This window comes from Benincasa hispida, chromosome 1 (assembly GCF_027475165.1).
Source record: "Benincasa hispida cultivar pf3 chromosome 1, pf3_genome.v1.1, whole genome shotgun sequence".
In the NCBI taxonomy this organism is placed as follows: Eukaryota; Viridiplantae; Streptophyta; class Magnoliopsida; order Cucurbitales; family Cucurbitaceae; genus Benincasa; species Benincasa hispida.
Window position 1 is genome coordinate 16,969,142 of NC_143478.1, and position 21,020 is coordinate 16,990,161.

General features: G+C 34.5%; 2 protein-coding genes across 3 annotated transcripts; both read right to left on the reverse strand.

The window, feature by feature from the left end:
• Positions 1–1,539: 1,539 nt before the first annotated feature.
• LOC120069425 (Glycosyl hydrolase family 47 protein) lies at positions 1,540–15,189 on the reverse strand. The gene is made up of 17 exons (XM_039021165.2): positions 14,815–15,189; positions 14,108–14,227; positions 13,885–13,977; positions 12,990–13,076; positions 11,878–11,968; positions 11,290–11,345; positions 10,914–10,986; positions 10,035–10,144; positions 8,227–8,277; positions 6,180–6,268; positions 5,959–6,040; positions 5,618–5,731; positions 3,698–3,777; positions 3,072–3,207; positions 2,908–2,978; positions 2,562–2,802; positions 1,540–2,220 (listed from the first exon to the last, which is right to left on the reverse strand). The coding sequence occupies exons 1-17, from the start codon at positions 14,944–14,946 to the stop codon at positions 1,996–1,998; spliced, it is 1,851 nt and encodes a 616-aa protein (XP_038877093.2). The 5' UTR covers positions 14,947–15,189; the 3' UTR covers positions 1,540–1,995.
• Positions 15,190–16,288: 1,099 nt separating this feature from the next.
• On the reverse strand, positions 16,289–20,755 carry LOC120069429 (rRNA-processing EFG1-like protein (DUF2361)). Of its 2 annotated transcripts, none has more exons than XM_039021177.2 (8): positions 20,327–20,755; positions 19,626–19,755; positions 19,382–19,509; positions 18,052–18,190; positions 17,486–17,600; positions 17,320–17,386; positions 16,921–17,199; positions 16,289–16,626 (listed from the first exon to the last, which is right to left on the reverse strand). In XM_039021177.2, the coding sequence occupies exons 1-8, from the start codon at positions 20,717–20,719 to the stop codon at positions 16,621–16,623; spliced, it is 1,257 nt and encodes a 418-aa protein (XP_038877105.2). In that variant the 5' UTR covers positions 20,720–20,755; the 3' UTR covers positions 16,289–16,620. The 2 variants fall into 2 exon arrangements, with proteins under 2 accessions (XP_038877105.2, XP_038877104.2); XM_039021176.2 differs by having other exon boundaries at positions 16,921–17,205; positions 20,327–20,724.
• Positions 20,756–21,020: the final 265 nt, after the last annotated feature.

A 21,020-nucleotide genomic window follows, 5' to 3' on the forward strand; every position in this document is an offset into this window, starting at 1 on the left:
ACTTTTTTGTTTCATGGAATTATTCATTTTTTAATTTATCCTTTTTTTTTCCTACTGAAATTGCAGAATGCACTGAATGTGATTCTGATTCCTAAGCTAATTAATATAAAAGATGATATTTACGAGGTTATTTTTATGTAGGAATCTTAGAAAAATATGTTCGGTTTTTATTGTAATAATGTGTTGTGTGTCTGTAGATTAAATTAATTAATCCAAGAGCACAATCCGACATCATTAATTAAAAATCCTAATTCAAAGTAATGTTGGGTTCAGTTAATTAGATGTTCAGATTCATTTGGGTAAACAGAATAAAACAATTTCTGTCCTTTGAAATGATAAAAAGTAAGGACTCCCACCATTCATTGTATTAAGATTACAGATTTTTTTTTTCTAGTTAAATTAGATATTTTGTTCTAAAACTTCCATAGATAGGTTATATTATTAAAAAGTTCAATTAAAAAAAGGAGAAGTACCATTGAATTTGATTATTTGTTTAACCTATTCTAAGTTATAATATTACTTTTTAACCTTTTATAGACATTTTAAAATAGTCAAACTTTAGTTAGAATGTTAGATGAAAATTAGAATCTGAAGTGGTGTGCAAATGACTAGAAATGAAAATTTGGACTCGCACGTCACCACTCCGTAACGAATCATCCCCTTTCAAATCTCAATTTTTATCTAACATTGCAGAGGATTTTTTTTTATTTAAATGATAATTTTGAAACATTTATGAAAAGTTAACGATAATATTGTCATTTGTGAAAAAAATGAATAGATATATTTTTTTAAGCAAATAATAATTTCAACAACATTTTTTTGCAATTTAGCCCAATTTAATTAAAAGATGACATGACTTGATTAGTGAATAAATTTTGATTAATTTGAGATGATATGATAGACAAACTAGACAACGGAAAAAAAGTGAGTAGTAATTGACAAGATGTGTGAAAAGAATTTAAATGTTATATTAAGGAAATGGTATGTCATACTTGCTAATTTATTTTAAACAACTATCCACCATTTGTTTGTCACTTCGTGTTAAATCAATTCTAACATAAAATATGTCACAACAGATACTACATAGTTTAACAATTCATATTCCAATCATGTAACAAACCGAATAAAAAGCAATCAAAATTTGGTGACATTTATTATTTAACCTAATTGCATCTTCTTTTTTCCTTTTTTTTTTTCTTTTTTCTTTACATTTTTCAGAATAAATTTTGTTAAAAGATATTAAGATAAAAATTGAAAATCACATTGTGTTAAAATCTAATACCTTAAACTGATTAATAAATTCAATGAAAAAGGTTTTGAAAGTACTTATTTTTCGAGTTTTCAAAAGAAAGATTACTTCCTTTTTCATACTTAATCCATTATTTTTAATTCTTTATACATAGGAAATTCGCCTCTTAAATTGTATAACACTAATTCATAATAAAATCTCCTCCAAACGGAAATATATATACATACGTATATACAAATATAGCTGGACGAATTCTATGCATAATTAAGCAATCGATGAGAGATATCGAATAGTTAACTTTTGGCTCCTACCAGTTCAAGTAGTTAACGAAGAAATAAAATTATTCTGATTACTACAATGTGAACAAATATCATCCCCTGAATCTATAATCAAATTTAAAAAGGAAAAAAAAAAAATTATACTACAACGCAGTAATTTTATGTTACAATGGCCAAAATGTTTAAAATGTTAAGTTTGTAAAAGCCTCAATCAGCAGAATCTGCACGAACTCAACCTTAATCTGGAAAACAATGAAAACTTGTTTGCGTGTCGGTTTTTGGCTACCAGGCTCTCGTTTCACCCCATCAATGACAGAATAAACCTCCACGGTTGCGGTAGTAAGTTCCACCAACAGTCAAAATCTTTCATGCACCCAGAGAAGTTTAGCAGGGAGGATCTATGAAGAAGCAGATGGCAGACGCCATCAGATCTTAAGTCATTCTGAAAGTATCAAAAAGATGGCTTCTTTAAATGGGATGGAGGTCATTCAGTGTGTCGCCCCCTCCAGGCTCTTGAGAATTATCATGGCTTATTTCGTCAGATTGCGAATGCCCAGAATTTTGATCGGTTTCAACTACCGTTGAATGTTTCTGGACAGTTTCTCTTTCATTAACGGGCTCGTCATCTGTCATTGTTGACCCAGTATAGGTAATACCAAACTTCTGTCCATGAGTCAGTCCTGGACAGACCCCCTGTGTGACATAAAAATAAGAATCCATTTGGTAAAAGATCAACCTAATTCGATTTGGCCATGGACTGCCATTTTGAATTGCATTAATTTCTGATGCCACTTCCCTCTCGGTATTTCTTAAACATATTGAACTAATTCTCTTTCATTATCGAGTATACATAACCAATAAACGCCTCTAATAACTGTTAAATATTCGTTAATGGCACATCGATCCCACAGAAGATGCCAATATGTTTTCTTCAAAATATTCTAACCCAATCTACCTAAGTGAGAAAAAGGGCTGTGGTATGAGTAAATTAAGAGAGCAATATGAATCGAGCTTAAACCAATTTAAACTATTACCCTGATCAACCCAGTTGTTGATGTCAATTCAGAAAAAGCAGAGCTTGATGGAATTTCTGTGGAAGTTGTTCCCTCGGAGAATGAATGTTTAGCTTCTTCGACATCAGTTGCATTATTTATCATACCAGATTCCGGCTCCATTTTACTTTTACAAAAAGCCCCAAGATAAGAGCAATGTTCCCTAACTAGGGATATTTGAGGGGTTGCAGGCAACAAGTGGCCCTCTGTGCTAAAAACATACCTATAAAAGGAATTCAAGCAAAATTGCTTTTAAATATATAGCATCTCGAGGTAGAGAAAGGGTGTTCCATTAACACATAAAACTCGAAAAGAACCTATAGCTTACTTGTATGGACCATTTTCCACAAGGTTGTCAGGTCCCGCAGCCAAGTCAAAAAGAAGCCACAAATATTTTACCTAACCCAACAAACATGGACCAAAAAGTAACAATGTAAGGTAATAGTTTCTTTTTCCTTCTTTGATTTGGTAATGGGGGAAGAGTTTCCTCACCGTTTCAGCAAGAAAGAAGCTTTCCATGTGATCTTCTTGCTTGTGAAACTCAACATCTGATATAAGACAATATCCACATGGGCATCGGGCTCCATATTGCAAACTAGCGACCATGTCCCGTCCAGCATCGAGATATCTATTAAGAAAGATTTCAGACATAGAACAATTTCTAGGAATATAAAATGACTATATACACCAAGTAAAGAAAAATATTATAACCATTTAACAAACGACTGGGCTCTAAACCAAATCGTAGTGATTTTACTCTACACATCTCGAAGGGGTAATCCAGGAACAACATGAATACAGTTTACTCCCCAGGCACCCAATCGAGGAAAAAAAATTGGTGCCATAGAACAACAAGGCACATTAACATCTTGACATATCCTAAAAGTAAATGTTCTAGATTTCATGCATTCACATTCAATATCAAAAACTAATCATTTTCTGCCTGAATACTTGTTTCAAAAGCAAAGAAATTATATTAATCAATTTTAACGGCCCGCTAGAAATGAAAGATGATATTAAAGAAGGCTAGTAGGGCCAGAACTTTATGAACATTAGGTAAATCCTACGCTCCTTATACTAAACTCTAAAGTATAACAAGACGCTTTACACTAGCTCACCTGGAATTTCTGGTGGCTTTGTAGAGCCAATAAGTGCTCTCTATTAACTCTGGGCGTAGTGGATAACTTTTCTGCCCATGCTGCAAGGTACATAATGAATCGGAAAAAAGTTCATTCAGAGGAAATAAAAAATTAAAAGTTGAAATACAAGTTCATTTAATTTAAGTTTCTATCCATTTGGTCATTGAACTTTCAAAAGTGTCTAATAGGTCCATGAACTTTCCTTTTTATGTCCAACAGGTTCCAAAACTTTAAAAGGTATCTAAAAGTCTTTAAACTTTCAATTATGTGTCTAATAGGTCCCTAAATTGTATGAATCCTTGACCTATTTGATATTTTTTAAAATTCATGGATCTACTAAACACAATTGAAATTTTAGGATTCCATTACACACAAAATTCAAAGTTATTTCTAATAGATCAATTAATTCTTAAAAGAATTTGATTATGACAAGAATATGTTAGACACAAAATTGAAAATTTAGGCACCGTACATATAGAAACTTGAGAGTTTAGGGATTAAATTGTAATTTAACTGAAATTAAATATAAGTACACAGGTATTTAGAGGAGCCTACAGGAACAGGACAAGGTAAAATATTAGTTGCAGTCGTTATCTTAGATTTTTCTGATAATAGGTTTCTGATGTTTGTCAGTAGCTCAAGGAAAACATATATATACAAATGTATGCACATAAATAGGTGGGTAGATGCAGGCTTAAGAAGCTGATACAAGAAGCAAAGGTACAGATATTTGATATGGATGCGACATTTACTAGGATATACTGATGGATAAACTCAATTAAGACATGTTCGTCCTCACATATGTGAACTCAATCCAGACAACATTCGTGAGAGTAAAAGATTAGTTCAGTAGATGACTTTCCCATCTGAAAGTGATTCCAAGTTAAGGTACAAATACAAATAGAAGTAACTATCTACATTTCTTATCAAATTAATTAACCAAAGAAATTAAAAAATCAGCAGCAAGAATATCATGAACAGGAAGAGGGAGGATACAAATAAAAATTACTCAATGGTTCTGGCGTTTCCATCTTTGAGTTTAACTCCATTTGGTGGAAGTTTATAAGGAGTAAATATGGGCCTCTCCCTTTCGAATGGATTGGAGGAAGGATATAGGCACTTCCAGAACCCTTTGGAAAGGTATAGCTGGTTCTTTTCTCAATTTGTCCAGTGTTCGGTGGATGGCGGGAGGAATAGTTTTTCCAAGAAGGATAGGTGATTAGTAGATAGACCCATCTAGGCTTGCTTCCCTCCTTTGTATCTTTTTTCATCAAGGAGAAACCACTTGGTGGCAAATGAGTTGTGTCCTTTCAAACCTTTTTTTGCCGCCTATGCTGGGTCTTGATGTTCCTTGTCTGGTAGGGAAACTTGGATGTTATCGCTCTTCTCTCACAGAGGGGATTTATGTTGTGGTCTGGGAAGCAAGGATGTTCATCTTTGGAGCCTTTGTCCTTCTGGGGTGTGTTTGGTGGCCCATAATGGGATGGGATTGTAATGTAATGTAATAAAAAAAATCTATGTTTGGATTGAGCGTTTTGAGTCCGATTTGTAATACAAAACTCATTCTGTTCCAATAGTTTTCAATCCAACCCTCTTTCTCATCGTTTTCATACTTCACGATCTCATTTTCGTTCCGTCTTTGATTACTCACGCTTTCCAACACTCCTCTGATTCCCAGTAATCCTGATTACATTCTAGTTCCCCAAACACTCCTCTTTCTTTTGTGGGTTTTCTATTGAATGCCCTTGTTTCCTTTCATTTTTTTTTCAATAAAAGTTCCATCATTCAGAAAATATAATTAAAAAAAAGAGAGAGAATCAAGCAGTCGCAATAATAATGAAGATAGCAGAAATTAAAACACATTAGCTGACTCATGTCCAGTATTGAGAATTAAGATACCTGAACACTGAGTGTAGCAAGATTGAAACCCTCAGGTGTAAATCCATATCTCTTCCAGACACTAAAAAATGCAGCATGTGTCCGAATTGCAGGGTCAATATCCCCTGCCAAAACCTTTCAAGACAATAGAAGAACTTATATAACTCTTTTTTCTTTTTATTCTTTTTTTTCTTCTTTTTTTCTTTTTTTCTTTTTTTCTTTTTTTCTTTTTTCCTTTTTTTTTTTTTTTTTTTTTTTTTTTTTTTTTTTTTTTTTTTTTTTTGTGGAACTAGAATTTGGATAACTACAGAAAACATGATCAACAACAATTAACGGTGTAAATATGTAAGAGAGACTAAAACCTGAAGCCCTGGCCAGAATGCTTGCAAACTGTTGAATAATGGCCAGACAAGCGCTGCTGAATCCATATTTACCTCAACATACCTACATATATGGATTAAAACCAGTCTCAGTACTAAATGTAAGACACACCCATTGATCATTTTAAAGTTAAGATAGGAGAGGAGGGAAAATAAAATATCTTCCCAATCCTCACAATTAGACAGAGAATGCATAACCTTACCAAGGGTCATTGAATAGATAATGCATCGCAGCCCCATATGCTTCTTGAAATATGAATAGGTACTCTTCATCACCAAACAAAAGGTAAGCCTAAAAGCATGTATTACAATTGCAAAAATAAATTAACAGTGGAAAAATTATGGGGCATTAGACTGGGAGGATTAGCCATGCATGAATTGACAATTAGATTGGATAAGTGAGGAGCTAATTATTGAATACTTGCAGTATCAAGCATTTGGCACTATACCATAGGATGATTATCAAATACAATAATGGTAATTGCAGAAAGAAAAGACATCAACTACAATTGCCTAAAGTTTAAAGCCTGCCACGTGTGGTATCGATTTAAAAGGAACCAATTGATATGCAAAGGAAAAATAATAGATTGATAAAACAAAAGCAACAGAAACTTCTCATGAAAGTAGAAGGTAACTGATTCAGGCATGGTGCCACTGCATAAACAAAGGATTGAAGCAAAAATTTTCATCATCCTCACTAAGCAGCAGTGGATACATGTATTAATTATTAGATTGAAAGTGTACAAATATTTGTTGGAAGCATCTTTGGAATGCTGAGAAGTTGCTTAAATAATTCCTAGGAATATCAGACTAAGAGATAAAAACTTAAAATCAAATGCATCTATTAGGTTACCACCTAACAAGACCACTCAAGAACAACAAAAAGCACAAAGAACACTAAAAGATAGAAATATATATTGCAATATAAAAGGAAGTTAAAATATACCATATTCTTTCGATAGGAATACTCTCTGCCAAAATTCCCACATTAGAAATTCTACTAAAATCTTCACACCTTGCTCCCAAGGCCCTTATTTTATTCCGATTGATAGATTGATTGGTAGTGGGCATGAACCAATGCTACTACTTGACCTCTATCCTATAACTATTAAAGTATAGCGCTCATCGAAGGTTGCACCAGTCCTAAAAGAATATAGTGGGGAGGTGCCACCTCCTTTTGCTCCTCAGCGTTTCCGTGTACGCAAGTCAGCAATAAGAAGTGATTAGTCTATCGAGGTTCATTAATCATCTAAGTAATTTCATCAAGTTACATTCATGGAGTGAAGCACCCTCAGGGTGGGGGTGCGAAGGAACGACTCTTTCCTTAATAGAAGTCTAATGCATTGGCCTAACCTTATACCAAGGTTTTCCATTACCCATATATCCATTCCATATACCCTAGATGCCAAGTCACATAACTTTCTCTGCTCCCCATCGAAAGAGACTGCACTAGGAAATAGAATATAGTAGGCTCTGAGGGGTTGGGAGAGAAACGTTCCTTTAGTTGTCAGGCTGAAATCCAATTTAATGGTTGTCTTTCACTCATAGGAAAATGGAGATTCCGAGAATTGAGTATTCCCCTATTGAAATCGGAGGTAAAGGAGTTTTAAGCCTCGCTAGAGGTCTTTTCTTTGACATTGCCCCCTTTTCAGGGGTCCCTGTAACAAACTTCTAAATTACTCCCAATGAACACCCACCGAGACCGAGCACTTTCAGACCCTGAGGGGCAAGGGTTGCCTCTCCTTTGGTTCACCTCCCCTGAAGGGAAAACACCTTCGTTAAAATGTATTTCCCTTGTCAGAAGTCCTTATTTGAGTGAGAGCACCTCACCTCCGAAGGACTCTGACATTCAGGGTATGGAGCCACCGTCGTCGAGCATAGCATGTGGAGCGTATGCTAAGCGTTTAGGGGTCACCACTCCCCGTCTTAACACACCTTCACGTAGGTCCAACCCTTCCAGCCTTCTATTTATAACTAAAAGCCCTAACAAATTTACTAGCTATTCACTCATATGCCCCTACTAATAACAATACTAATGATCCTAATATTTTCCTAACTAGGGGTCTTACAGCATCATGAGCAATATCAATCCCTTCTTCAATGTTTCTCGAACAACATGGATACAATTCCAACCTTAACATGACATGAGCTGCTGAGCATGACCAGAATAAAGTTTGCAGTGAGATAATAACATTGCATACCAGTTTCACAACTATAGCATGTTTATTTCCACGTTAAGTAGTTACTAACCTTCAATAAATACTCATAGAAGGAATCAATGCTCGTACCTATACCTGCATCCTGCGAGACAAGAAATGAAGATAATGTTATTAGGATGACACTTTTATTAGATCCAAAAACAGAAACAAGAAAGAGGGAAGAAATATGCCTCCATAAATAAATACCGAAGGACTTGAATCAAGAAATATGAATATTAAAAGAGCGTTCAACTGCAGACAAAAGAGCATCTTGAAGTTAAGGAACCGCTCAATTTCCTCGTCAATCCAAGACCAATGTTCCAAAGTAAAAGGGTTTCTTTCTAGATACAACACCTAAAACCTAACTTCTATCGTAGCATTGAGATTCACATGCCATTTCAAGAACCTATTATATTCTCATATAGAAGTAATAGAATTCTATGTCGCCATGTGAATGGCTATATTCTTCTTCCTCCATCTCACTCTGAAGCCCTTTCATAATGGCATCAAGAAACCCCTAACATGTTTTGTAGAGACGGGATCATCTAGTCCCACATCCTCCATCTCACTCTCAAACCCTTTCCTCCAAGAATAGCATCAAGAAAATCCCTATATACAAGTCTGGAAGTTTTCTCAAGATGTAAGATCCTCTATGAGAACTTCTCCATACAAATAATAAGCAAGCTTAGCTAGCTTTTCTTAGAAACCGTATACTGAAGGAAAAGAGAAAGAGGTGTCTAAGAGAACTACATAACCAAAAGATTGAAATTTCAGCCTACAACAAGACCCAAACTAACAGATTGGTACTTTCCGAGCTTCAGAACTTAAACTTACTCCCTTTTAATTACTCATAAAAATCCACCTCATAAATTTTTCATCAATGCTACATCCATGAGATTTATAGTCTGGACAGGCCATGAACACAACAACCAGAAAACAGCACAACTAAAATTGGTACTCAAAGAAAGAGACAAGGACGTGAGTGGGAGCAGCTTAGGAGAGCAAGTTCCATAGCGTCGCACACACTCCAGCAAACCATAAAAAAACGACCTCTCTCAAAAAGTCAGATGGAGGAGGAACTCGTGATCATATCCTTAATATACTTATGGAGAGCAAACAAGATGTCAAACTCCTGAAAGAAATGTAACCAAATAGATATAGCGAATTCACAACTCCAAGAAAGGTGATCCAGGTCTTTCTCTCCCTTTCAACAAAGAATATAACACAAAGGCCCAACTAACAAGGGCATCTTTCTTGAGAGTCGATCCATAGTGTTCACACGATTGAGTAAAACTTTCCAGGTAAAGAACTTGACCTTTTTTGGAATTTTAATCCTCCAAAGTACATCAAACACAATCTCTTTACTAGAAAAAAGGTGAAATAAAATATGAAAGAAGGATTTACAAGAGAAATCCTCCAACTGGCTAGGGATCCAAACACACACATCTCTTCTCCAAGCCTAAAGTTAAACTCCCCAATCAAAAACAAGAGAGAGACAACATCCATCGTTTCCTTATCAGACAACGAACGAATATATTAGGGATATGATTATGGAGTTCCTCCTCCATCCTTATATATTAGCTAAAAGAGAAAAATGTCACGATTCTAATACAAGAAGAGGCAAGCATTATGTTCCAACCTTGTGCATAACTAAAATATTGAGATTTCAGCCTACATCAGTAAGATCAGGACATAAATCTTTCCATTTTCATAAACTTTCCTCCCATCTAATCATTTTTTATGTTCATGCCAGGAGAAGAGCTTTGAGAACTGCATAAAGCCCTGTTGTTTGCAACAATAGGGCATTAACAAAATGAACATGTAATACGTCTTGTTGATTTTCATCGGCCTGAATGTTACCTTCTGTGTCCATTCACCTGTAAAGACATTAATATGTGCACCAACTAAATTAAGCTTTGAACGGCGTGCCCATAGTCCACGTACTGCATTCTTTGTTACTCGTTCAAAAACTGCATTCCAATGGCAAATGAAAATGTGTGAAGTCACATGAAACAAGTGGACTGAGTATTTGGAGATCAAATGGCAGTCAACCAACTTTCTAAAGATGTCATACATGATAGATGTCAACAGATACTTACCAAGGACAAAGCAACGAGTATGAGAGAGTAAGAAAGGAAGAAATGAAGTGTTGTTAAAAGCTTTTGTATAGTTCAAGGATACTTATCCACTTTACTATATAGTGAAAAAGTATGACAAATAATTCAAATCATTTCACTTGTTCAGTGGATTCAAATTTTACTAAGGCTATCTGGACTGGTTTCTCTTGGGAAAAAAAATTTGTAGTGAGTCGCAAAATAAATATCAAAGTCATAGCTATCCTTCATTGAATTAGTCATGAACAGTTGAACACAATGTTTAGTGTCCAATCGTAAATGTGTACTCTTGCAGGGGAAAAAAGGGAGTCCGATTTTGGCTGCCCCTGTTGAATTGGTTGGGTGGATTGCATGGTGCTCTTACACCCATTCTGATATTACTATCAGAAATAATACTCTAGACAGGTTCACATAAACATGATGGATATGCGTGGTCCTCGAATTGAGGCCTTTCCTTAGTGACCAAAAGCTCCAAATATCCCAAAAAATAATGAATTAAGAGCATTAAGAACCCATGTCATATTAAGATACCGAAGTATCAATAGAGGAAATGCAGGCACAAATTGGGTTATTTTGGAATCAGTAAAGACAAAAATGAACGTCAAGTTGAGGTCATAACACTCACTTGGATCATTCGTCAAACGGCTTAGAACACCAAATTCCAAAGTTAAGGTCCCACCACCAGCCGTTGATGTTATCTGAGAGAACAAAATATGAGGATTAGAACCACAACTGAGCTTGCAAAAATAATTATTAGTTATGTTACATTAATTGATGGTTATCATATCATACACAGCAATAGTCCTTGGAATTTATACAAGGTAACTGCATGTCATATTTGGTAATCTATTTCTGAAAGTCCTAATGTGTTCAGTAAGGCAGAACGCAGAAGAAACCATCTTCTAGCTATGTGATTTCTTTATCAAAACCTAAATGGGTAGCCTGCTCTTCTAGTTGATCATTAGACATCACATGTATAGAAAAAGACTGAAAAGCGTTACCTTGCTTTCATGTTCATCAACTCCATACAGTAGGTTAACTGATCCAAATGGAATTCCTGCATAATATGATGAAATAGACTGTCACTGAATAGCCACCAACGGCATACAAACTTTGTCTATGGCATCCATTAAAGAGCTTTCCAGCTTAGTTTCATGAAAGTAATGGCTTGGAAAATCTGCTTTGCTTCTTAGTTTCAATAAACTAATAATAAACTTAAGCCTAGGTAAGGGCAGTTGAGCCTCAGAAAATAAAACTGAAGCATGCACTAAGATAGAAATGCTGGTGCCAAAAATGATCATAACCAACTTAAGCAGGACAATTGAGTCTCAGAAAATAAAACTGAAAAGCATGCGCTAAGGTAGAAATGGCATCCAAAATGAAGATCCAATATACATAGATATAGGCAATTGAGTTAGGTCGGATATCCTGTAATCATATGGGTAACTTCTTCCTCTTCAATGAAATCATCTTGTTACAAGGAAAATGGGAGAAAAAGTTATCAAAATTCAGTATGGAAAATTTGCAAAAAGATGCTCTCTTCATGTGAGCATAACTATACAAAGACAGAAATCATTCAGTAACAAAACCTGTAGGAGTGTCAAATGCAGGCAGTAATCTTCGAGCCAGATCTTCTGCCAAGTCAAGCAGTTGATTCTCATAGGATGCAAGTTTCATGCCCTATAGGGAGGGAGGGAGTCAATCCGATACTCATATTTAAGAACTGAACAACTACCCAAGAAACATAGGTATAATGTACTACACACATGGTAACAATGGATAAACTAGCTATAGCTACAAAAAAATACCAGAAGTGGACATCTAATAGGTTGATCTTTAAATGAATATTGCACGATGAGGCATACCATTTTTGAGAATACACTATCACAGCATGATGGGAAAAAATTGACTTGAAATAGAACTTCAAAGTGGTGTGAAATATTCAAATTCATCGTTATCCAATTAGTTAACCTAACAAACGGACGTCAAGTAGAATTGACTTCAGCAAGAGTGGCATGTACAAATTTAGCTACAGACTGTATCTCATCTTTAAAAAAATCCCAACCTTATGGTTGTTACTTGCTAGAAGCTATTTTCAAAAACATATTCTGTTTTTTAGAATAAGATTTGAGTGAAAATATGTTTATTTAAAATTTAAAAAGTCTGCATCCACCCTAAAGCTTAGACTTTGGAGACAACAAGGATTCTTTATTAACACTATTACTCGGAGACCATGAGCCCTAGGCAACAAGGCCATCCCTGGGGGACGTTCGTGTAACTGTTTATTAAAAGTTGTTTACTCCAAGTATCCAAATCTGTTTTCATGGATGACTCGTTCTTTAAGACAAATGGATATGCTCTTCATTTGAAAACCACAGACTGGTGAGTAATCATTTTCCAGTTACAGAATAACCTTAACCTTTACAAACCCCTCCATCATTGAAAAGAAAACAGTTCATATGCATGCCCTCATTCTGTGCTTTCCCTTTATCAAAATGTTTGCCACTTCTCAATCCAAGTATTCAACTTTGTTGAGACATCAGAAATAATTGTTTAATGATATTTCACAACTATAGGTGCAGTATTCATGAAAACAAGTTTCTACATGACTAACTATAGAACATTGATTTTGCGGTGCCATCATAATTTGAAATATTGCAATTGCAAGATAACACAGATGGAAAAAAAAAAAAATCAATACCGTAGTGTGGTCATTTGCAATAAGGTGAGCTGAAAGTAAACCTCCGAGAACTCGAATGGTTGTCTCAAAGACAGATACTGTTTTATTCTGTAATTACAACAGAAAGATTCTAGTTGAAATATAATAAATTCAGATTAACAATGGTACAGAACTGAAACAATCCTAATTTGAGTAACACATGAAAATTTACACATACATGGCATAATACCCCATCTCTGAGCAACTATTAAGTAACCAATGCTATTGTATTCATAAATCATAACATGATAGTGAAAGTTGCCAGTAAATAAAAAAGTGCCAATTTGCAGTGGCTGGTTATCCTCCAACTCTCTTTCTAGAAGCAAAGTCTTTCACCAATGTGACGTTAAATAAAAAGGGATCCCCAGTTTACAAGGACTTCTTTTAGTGATATTTCTCTAAGTCACCAGCCATTGCATCTCTCCCCAATGTTCTGGTTATTATAGCTCCAGGGAGAATCTCTTGGCAAAGCAAACCATCACACTCATTCGGAAATGGAAGCAATAATTTCCTGTTTTAAGTTGGAAAAACCAGGATTTTGACATGGGTAGCTATCTGTTACTAATATGGTATAGTCAGGAAATTATAATGAAAAATCAAACACCCAAGAAAAAACTACTTCAAACACCTAAAATAGAGGTCATAGACTAAGACTCGAGGACCAAAATAGCTTGGTTTTATAAAACCACGTGCTGAAGAAGTTGCTCAATATGTAAATTCATCACACAGCAGAAGGTGAAAGGAAGAGAAATTTGTACCCTAATAGGATAAAAAATCCTTAACCAGATTATGATCCTGTCAAAAATAATTCAATACAAATTTTATCCCTAAATAATTAATCTAGACAGCAACCCCCACAAAAATGTATATTACTCACTATATCGAACCGAAGATTTTTACCAATCCATTCAACAGATGCAGCAAATTGTTCCCGATCACCAAGCAAAGCCAGTGTATCCAATGAATCAATCTGTGGCAACAAAATGGGGGGGAAACAACATAGCAACAATCATCAAGATCCCTATACGATAACTCTCAATCAGCTAGTTAACTGGATGTATAATATTATGTATAATATTAAACAGAAGAAATTAGCTTACCAAAGTCAAGGCATAACCACCAAGTGAATCTTCTCCTTCACACGATAGAGGTCTTAATTCATCGAGGGGAAAAGCATGCTTCATGTATCCATTGAAAGCATGATAAAACATTTCACGAACCTACATGGCGATTATATCTTTCTTAAAACAATCAGAAAATAAATGAACAGTAGCTCAATAGGGACAGATCATAAACAAACGAAACAAAAGCAGACAACATTTATAAGTTATCAATAATAACATGAAAACATTAATTCCAAATCCCTTATTCCTATCCTCCTTCATGAAGACCGTGAAGCTCTAGGTAATGTTATGGTATCATTGTAAACTAAGTTTTAAGAAGAATTTCCGTCTTTCAATGCCAGTTTAACAAGAATGTGTAAACATACAAACTCAATCAAGATCACCGTTGTTAAGAAAAAGTACTGGCAAGTTAAACAAAAATTTAGAGATTTATTATAAGAAAGATTTTCTGTTTCAGAGAACATTCCGTTACTAATCAGGAAAAACGGATTCAATTTGCAAAAGAAAAGTTCACCATTTCAATAACCAGCAATGTAGGCCGCCCGACGAGCTTACGCAATAAAAAATTGAGAATAGCTATGGCTTTAGACGGCAACGAAATTGAGGAAGGATTAATCGATTTGAGTCCTTAGTGGGTTCTGCAACACAATTGAATGGGAAGAGAAAGAGAAAAGAATTAATACCTCATCTTTGAGTTGTTTGGCTTCGTCGGGAGTGACACCATCAGCTAGAGAGTTTTGTATGAAAATGGGTGATGATATTGAGAGTAAAAGAACGAGAAAGAAGAAAGGAAGCTGAACTGAAGGAGCTTCCATTAGAATCTCTCCCTGGTTTTCCCTTTCGATGTGAGAGTTTCTGAAGAACGAAAATCACTGCGGTTCTTCTTCTTCTTCCGCTGCTGCTTCCGTTTTAAAATTTTTAATTTTTGTTTTTTTTTTTCGCTCCATAAATTTAATATCAAGGGTTTTTTTTTTTCTTTTTCCAATTAAGATCGGATTGGAAGAAACCTTCGAGTGAGGTACACATGTATTCTCGACTACATCTAAACTATGTTTAACATTTTTCTTTCTTTCTTTTTTGAACGGGATTTAAATCATAGACCTCATCATTATTATATATCAATATTATGTTATTTAAAAAAAATAAAAAATCTCATTTTGACAAACTATGTTTAACTTCTAATATCAATTGAGGTATTTTACAAAAATAATATAGAGGAAGTGTCAGTATTGAGTTTAAAGTTACTATTTGAAAAATACATTCTTTCAAAAAAGTTACAATTTTATTCTTTTACCTTTCTTAAATATTTCAAAACTATTCTTTAGAGTAAAATCAGTATCAATTATGAAAATTATAACTTAAAAACGAATATGACAATGTTCGGGTTCTAATTTTCATTGTTGACCAACGTCACACTAACGAAATTTATATTCAATGATAGTTATGAAGTTTGGGATGATGGATGGTAATATTGTGTAGAACATGAGTATTAATGAAACATACATCGAAGTTTTCTGTCTTTTTTTTTGTTTGTAGTTTAACCTATAATAAAATTGAAAGGACCTATAACAAAATTGAGAGAAAATAATTACAATAGAAATATATAACACCCAAATATTTATGAGATGAAGATTCAAATCCATACTCTCTTAGTCAGTGTATAATATTTTAGACAGTTAAACTATGTTATTGGTTAGATTAATTTTATTCTTTAGTTACCTAGGTTGTGTAACACTTTTTGGACTAATTAAATGTATAACAAAAAAATTACAAATATAGCAAAATCCAGCAACGATAATCTCCTATCAAGAATATAATCTATCATCAATGGACTCAAGAGATGGATCTAAATTTTGCTATATATTTGCAAATTCTTTTGTATTATATTATATTTACTAATACTTTGGACCTTATTGCTATATTTGCAATATCCCCTTTTTTTCATATTAAAAATTAATAAATTAATGAAAAACAAGAACCAACATCAATTAAAATTCTGTTCCTTTAGGTAAATTATGGTGGACTCAAAAGCATAGAATTAGGAGGATGTAGGTGAATTGGTTTGGGTAATACGACTAAAATTTATGTCAGTTCAATATAACTCTTATATACGGGAACTGCCATCGCATCTCACCAGGGAAACGAGTGGAACTAATATTGAGAAAGGCCACAGAAGAAGCATGGTATATAAGATTCAGGTTCCAATACAAGTTTGAGTATAGGAAAGAAACAACCCAAAACCACAAACCTGTGAAGATTTTCTGATGATCCAAAAGGGAAAACAAGAGAAAAAAGGGCCACAATAAAAGATCATAGATCATTACAGAACTAAAGGAAATGATATCTAAAACCCTTGATATATATAATGCAGCAACCCGCCAAAGGGGTTAACAGCAGATAAGATACTTTCATGGAAGAGTTAAGATTCAGAATCCGCTTCAGAAGTCAGGTTCAGGCTTGTAATGTTACAGCGTGCCGAGGCCAATCTATCATACCTATGAGAAAGGGGACTGGCCAATGAGTACAAAGTACTTCCATAATCACATGGAAATCAATAATTCATGTGTGTATGGTGAGTGAGAGAGGCTTAAAGCAATAACTTAAAAAGAAATATGAGAAGGGGATTGAGACTATGGATACGCATTATATTTGTTCTACTGCTATCATAATCAAGTTATTACAATTAAAATTTTCTATGTACATTGAAATTGCAATTATCATAGGAAAGGAGATTATGAAGTAGAAGACAAATGTTAGCATGGAGTAAGGTTTTCGTACAAGTGGCTTACCTGCTGTTTTTTCTTTTTTGGCCTCCTCTTTCTTCGGGGTTTGTGAGCATCAGAATTGGAACTTATATTACTGCTCTGACCTGTGTGCGAGTTTGAGGATCCCCTGACTTTAAAAGAAGATCCACTTCTACTACCTGATGTATTGCTGGATGTAGAAAACTCAGCCCTGTGATTTGTAGACGATTTTCTCAACGAAGATCCAGCTTTTGACCGAGCTTGAGATGAACTTGAGAATGATTTGGTAGGACGAGGAGGTGGCATCAAGACTCTGGCAGAAATCTGCCTCTACATAAAATGCTAGTCAAATAAAGAGGGGATGGAAAAAGAGGCTGGGGACAAGGGATATGAGATACCAAAGAATAACATCCTATTACAAGACAACAGCAATCATATCTAAACCTGATGATTTCTTTCGTCACTAGACATGCCAGATGCAGCTTTGCCGGAAGTACTGGAAGCTTGTTCCCTGCCAAAGCATAGAATAATCATTCAATATACCCAATTGGCGAAATCCTCGCAAAACATGATCAAACAAGAATAGAAAGAAACTTCAAAGCCTGCATACCTTGTACTTTTGTCTGTCCATTCATCATCTGCATCTGCTTCATCACTTGAGCTGCCACATAAGAAGAAATCATCCTCACTCATGTCAAGCAACCCATCATCCTCACTACCGGTCTCTGTTTGAGTCGATTCCATATCATTAAAAAGAATGTATTATGATCTTAATAAAACAACTATTAAAAACTACAAATACAAAATAATAGGGAAAATGTATCATTTTTATATAGGAAACCAATTTCCATTGAGCTAATGAAAAAAGAGTTCAACAAATGGCTAAAATAGAGATGACAAAAGTTCAACAAGTGGAGTCTAAAATAGCATTCGAACTGTAATTGCTGAACGGTGAGTTTAAAAGAAACAGCCAACGAAACTAAATATAAGAACTGTCACAAGGCATCCTTCCAATATTTCATGGTTAGGACTTCACCCATAAATTTACATTCCATGGAGAAAGAAAAGAAAAAATAAAAAATAAAAAAAACCCCAACTACTTGGCAGAAAAATAGAAATTAGAGCAACAAAAATATGAAAGAAATAGAAAACTAGAAAGTATGGTAAAGAAACCACCTTCTAAATCCTTTCCACTGGCTGCCGCAGCAATCAGATTGGCTTTAATCTGCTCACGCAACTTATTCCTCCTATCAACCATGTCTGAATCATCACCTCCAGTAAATAAAGCTACATATTTTTCTGTTTTGGGAAAGAACTGCATTCAAACGAAAAACTTTCACTCTGCAATATAGAGAATAATGGAAAAAAAAAACAAGTGCCATACTTATTATTACAACTGTTGTAACTATTGTTGATCGTTTTATTCATGGGTAAGTGGGAAAAGAACAAAGCACATGGCCAAAGAAACCTGAATCTACGATTTATACCTCCTCTAAGGTATGGGAGACAAGTCAACCAAGAATTTGGGCTTATCTAAGAATTTGTATTCGCACTAGAAAAATGAAAAATAGTAAATATATGCAATGATGGCATTTTAGAAAACAATGATAATGAAGACTATGATGTAACAACAACCCTAAAAAAAAAGTTAGATGATTTCCTGTGTAACAAAGCATTTATCATATACATACATGCTATGAAGCATAGACATAGATATGATTACACAATACAGATACGATCGGATACGACGATTTGTTAATTTTTAAAAAGCTAAGATACGAATACGTCTAAAGATACGTCAATTTTTATATATTTTTTTAATATATATATTTCTAAAAAAACAAGGATACTGATACATCAAAGATACATTTTCTTTTTTAAAAAAAATTCTAAGATATAAATAAATTTAGCATACAAGTTAATAACAATAACACAAAATAGAATACAAACACTGAAATATAATACAAAAAAAAACAAACATCTAAGATGTTGAAGTACAATAGTTAATAAAATGCAATAGAAAAGTGACTCATATTACAAAGAAGAAGAAGAAGATTAGTGGGAGAAGTATTGAAGATAAACAAAGAACTTCTTCATTGAATTGTTGAAGATATCCAAATGATTTATATTTTGGTAGATTTTGTGGGGGCTCAAATGTGACAATGAAGATTAGATGATTCCAGGGTTCGGTCTTTTATTTATTTTTTTTCTTTTAGTTTTGGATTCAAGTAGTGAGTTTTTTAAATAGGTTGTCTAGTTTTAGATTGGGAAAGATTAGATGAGTTGCTTGTCTTTTTTCTTTAAAAAAAGTACGCGTAGAAATAGATACGTCAAACTAGAAGTATCGGTATCCGATACGTGTCTAATATGGATTCTTTGTTTCACCTGAAGTATCTGTGCTTCATAGCATACATGTATACAAGCATGCATAACATATAAAAAACACACACACCACACACATGTATACATATATGATACATCCAAGGAAAAAAAAATTATTATATACCCTAACATATTCAAGATCCTCTTTCAACTTAGACAATTGATCTGCGACATCTGAATCTTGCAATTGGCCAGATGGAGCACGTTGCAGCTTTTCAAGTCGCCTAATTCTTCTTTCAATTTTTCTCCTCTCTGGATTAAGGGCAAAGTTTTAAAAGAAAATGAACAATAAACAATAAATCAAAAATAAACACATGCTTGAAAAACAAACCCCATCAAATGACAGAAAAACTATTACCGAGTATTACCAAAAAATTTTATCTTCCTATCGCGCAAGAATATTTTGCGCTCAACAGCCAAACGAGAATGAATTTCTTGCTGTTTTCTAAGTCCTTCCAACTTCTTTTCTTGAGCTTCCCTCACTTCAGCAGGTAAATTCTGGAGGTTAATGAAAAGTAATCATTAAGAAGGCAACAAACACGCACAGTAACCTTCGGAGCAAAATAAGGCAACAAAGGTACGCATCTTCCTCATCAAAAGGTAGTTGCTCCGTGTAATAACCAAAATCGTGTTAATATTAAATTCAATACAGACTAAGCAACCTCTCAAGAAACTACACCCACACAGAAACTCACTTTGGCTCTCCTATTTGTCACAAAATTTTGCAGCACGTCCTTTACCTCAATATTTGAGTGCCTTCATATAGTAAGTTTAACTTATCCTAATTGAAGCATTTCAATATTAAACTCCAGTAATTGCAATGAATGGAATACAACATGCAAAAATACCATCTTAAGAATATAGTGAGTGTTAATTGATTGTTTGACCTCGGAAGAGGAAACCCAACAACACGACATCCCTAACAAAACTTACCGAATTCCCTACATAGAGAACTCAAATTAGTTACCAAATCCAAAACCCTAAAACGACCTAGAACAGCTTGAAGAAGAACCACAATGGCCATCCATGATTTCTAAAAGCGAAAGAAGAAAAGAATTGGAGGGGGAACCTTGCGAAGCATGCGCTCGGCAGATCGAATTTGGTTCTTGAGGGAGACGGACTTGGGCTTCTTCTCAACCGCCAAACCCTTCGATCGGCGAGCTGGCGGGTTCACCCTGCGCTTGCCGTAGCCACCGTGGGCCATGGTTGCGGTAGAAGGAGGTTGGGATTGTGCCCTAGAAGGGACGTGGGTTTGGAGCAAGGGTTTTGTCAAGAGGCTCTCAGCACCACACCGGTGGGATTCAGAACATCGGAGGCGGAGAGTGATATCTTCCTTTCTTTCACCCTCCCAACATTTTTCTTTTCTTTTCCATTTTAACCTTTTGGATTTTTCAGACGATCTTCTTAATTTCTCCAAATCCCTATTTACTGCCTTTTTCTCACATTTCCTTATTGCTGCCATAACCTAATTCTTCATTTTCTTTTTCTTTTTCATTTTATACTTTCAAAAAAAAAATTCTTTGAATAATACGTGGCACATTAGAATCCAACTTACCTCGAAGTTGATATTATCGAAATACGCAGTCTTTCAAACTTTGAGTTTATTATTTTTTAATCTAACTTTTTAAAATGGTAAAATTTTCACTAATAGAAAAAATATCAAATTATTTACACAAATAATAAAAAGAAAATATTTATAGAGCGGATAAAAGTTACATAATATCAATAATAGGTTTTTATCAATTTGTATCACTGATAGACTT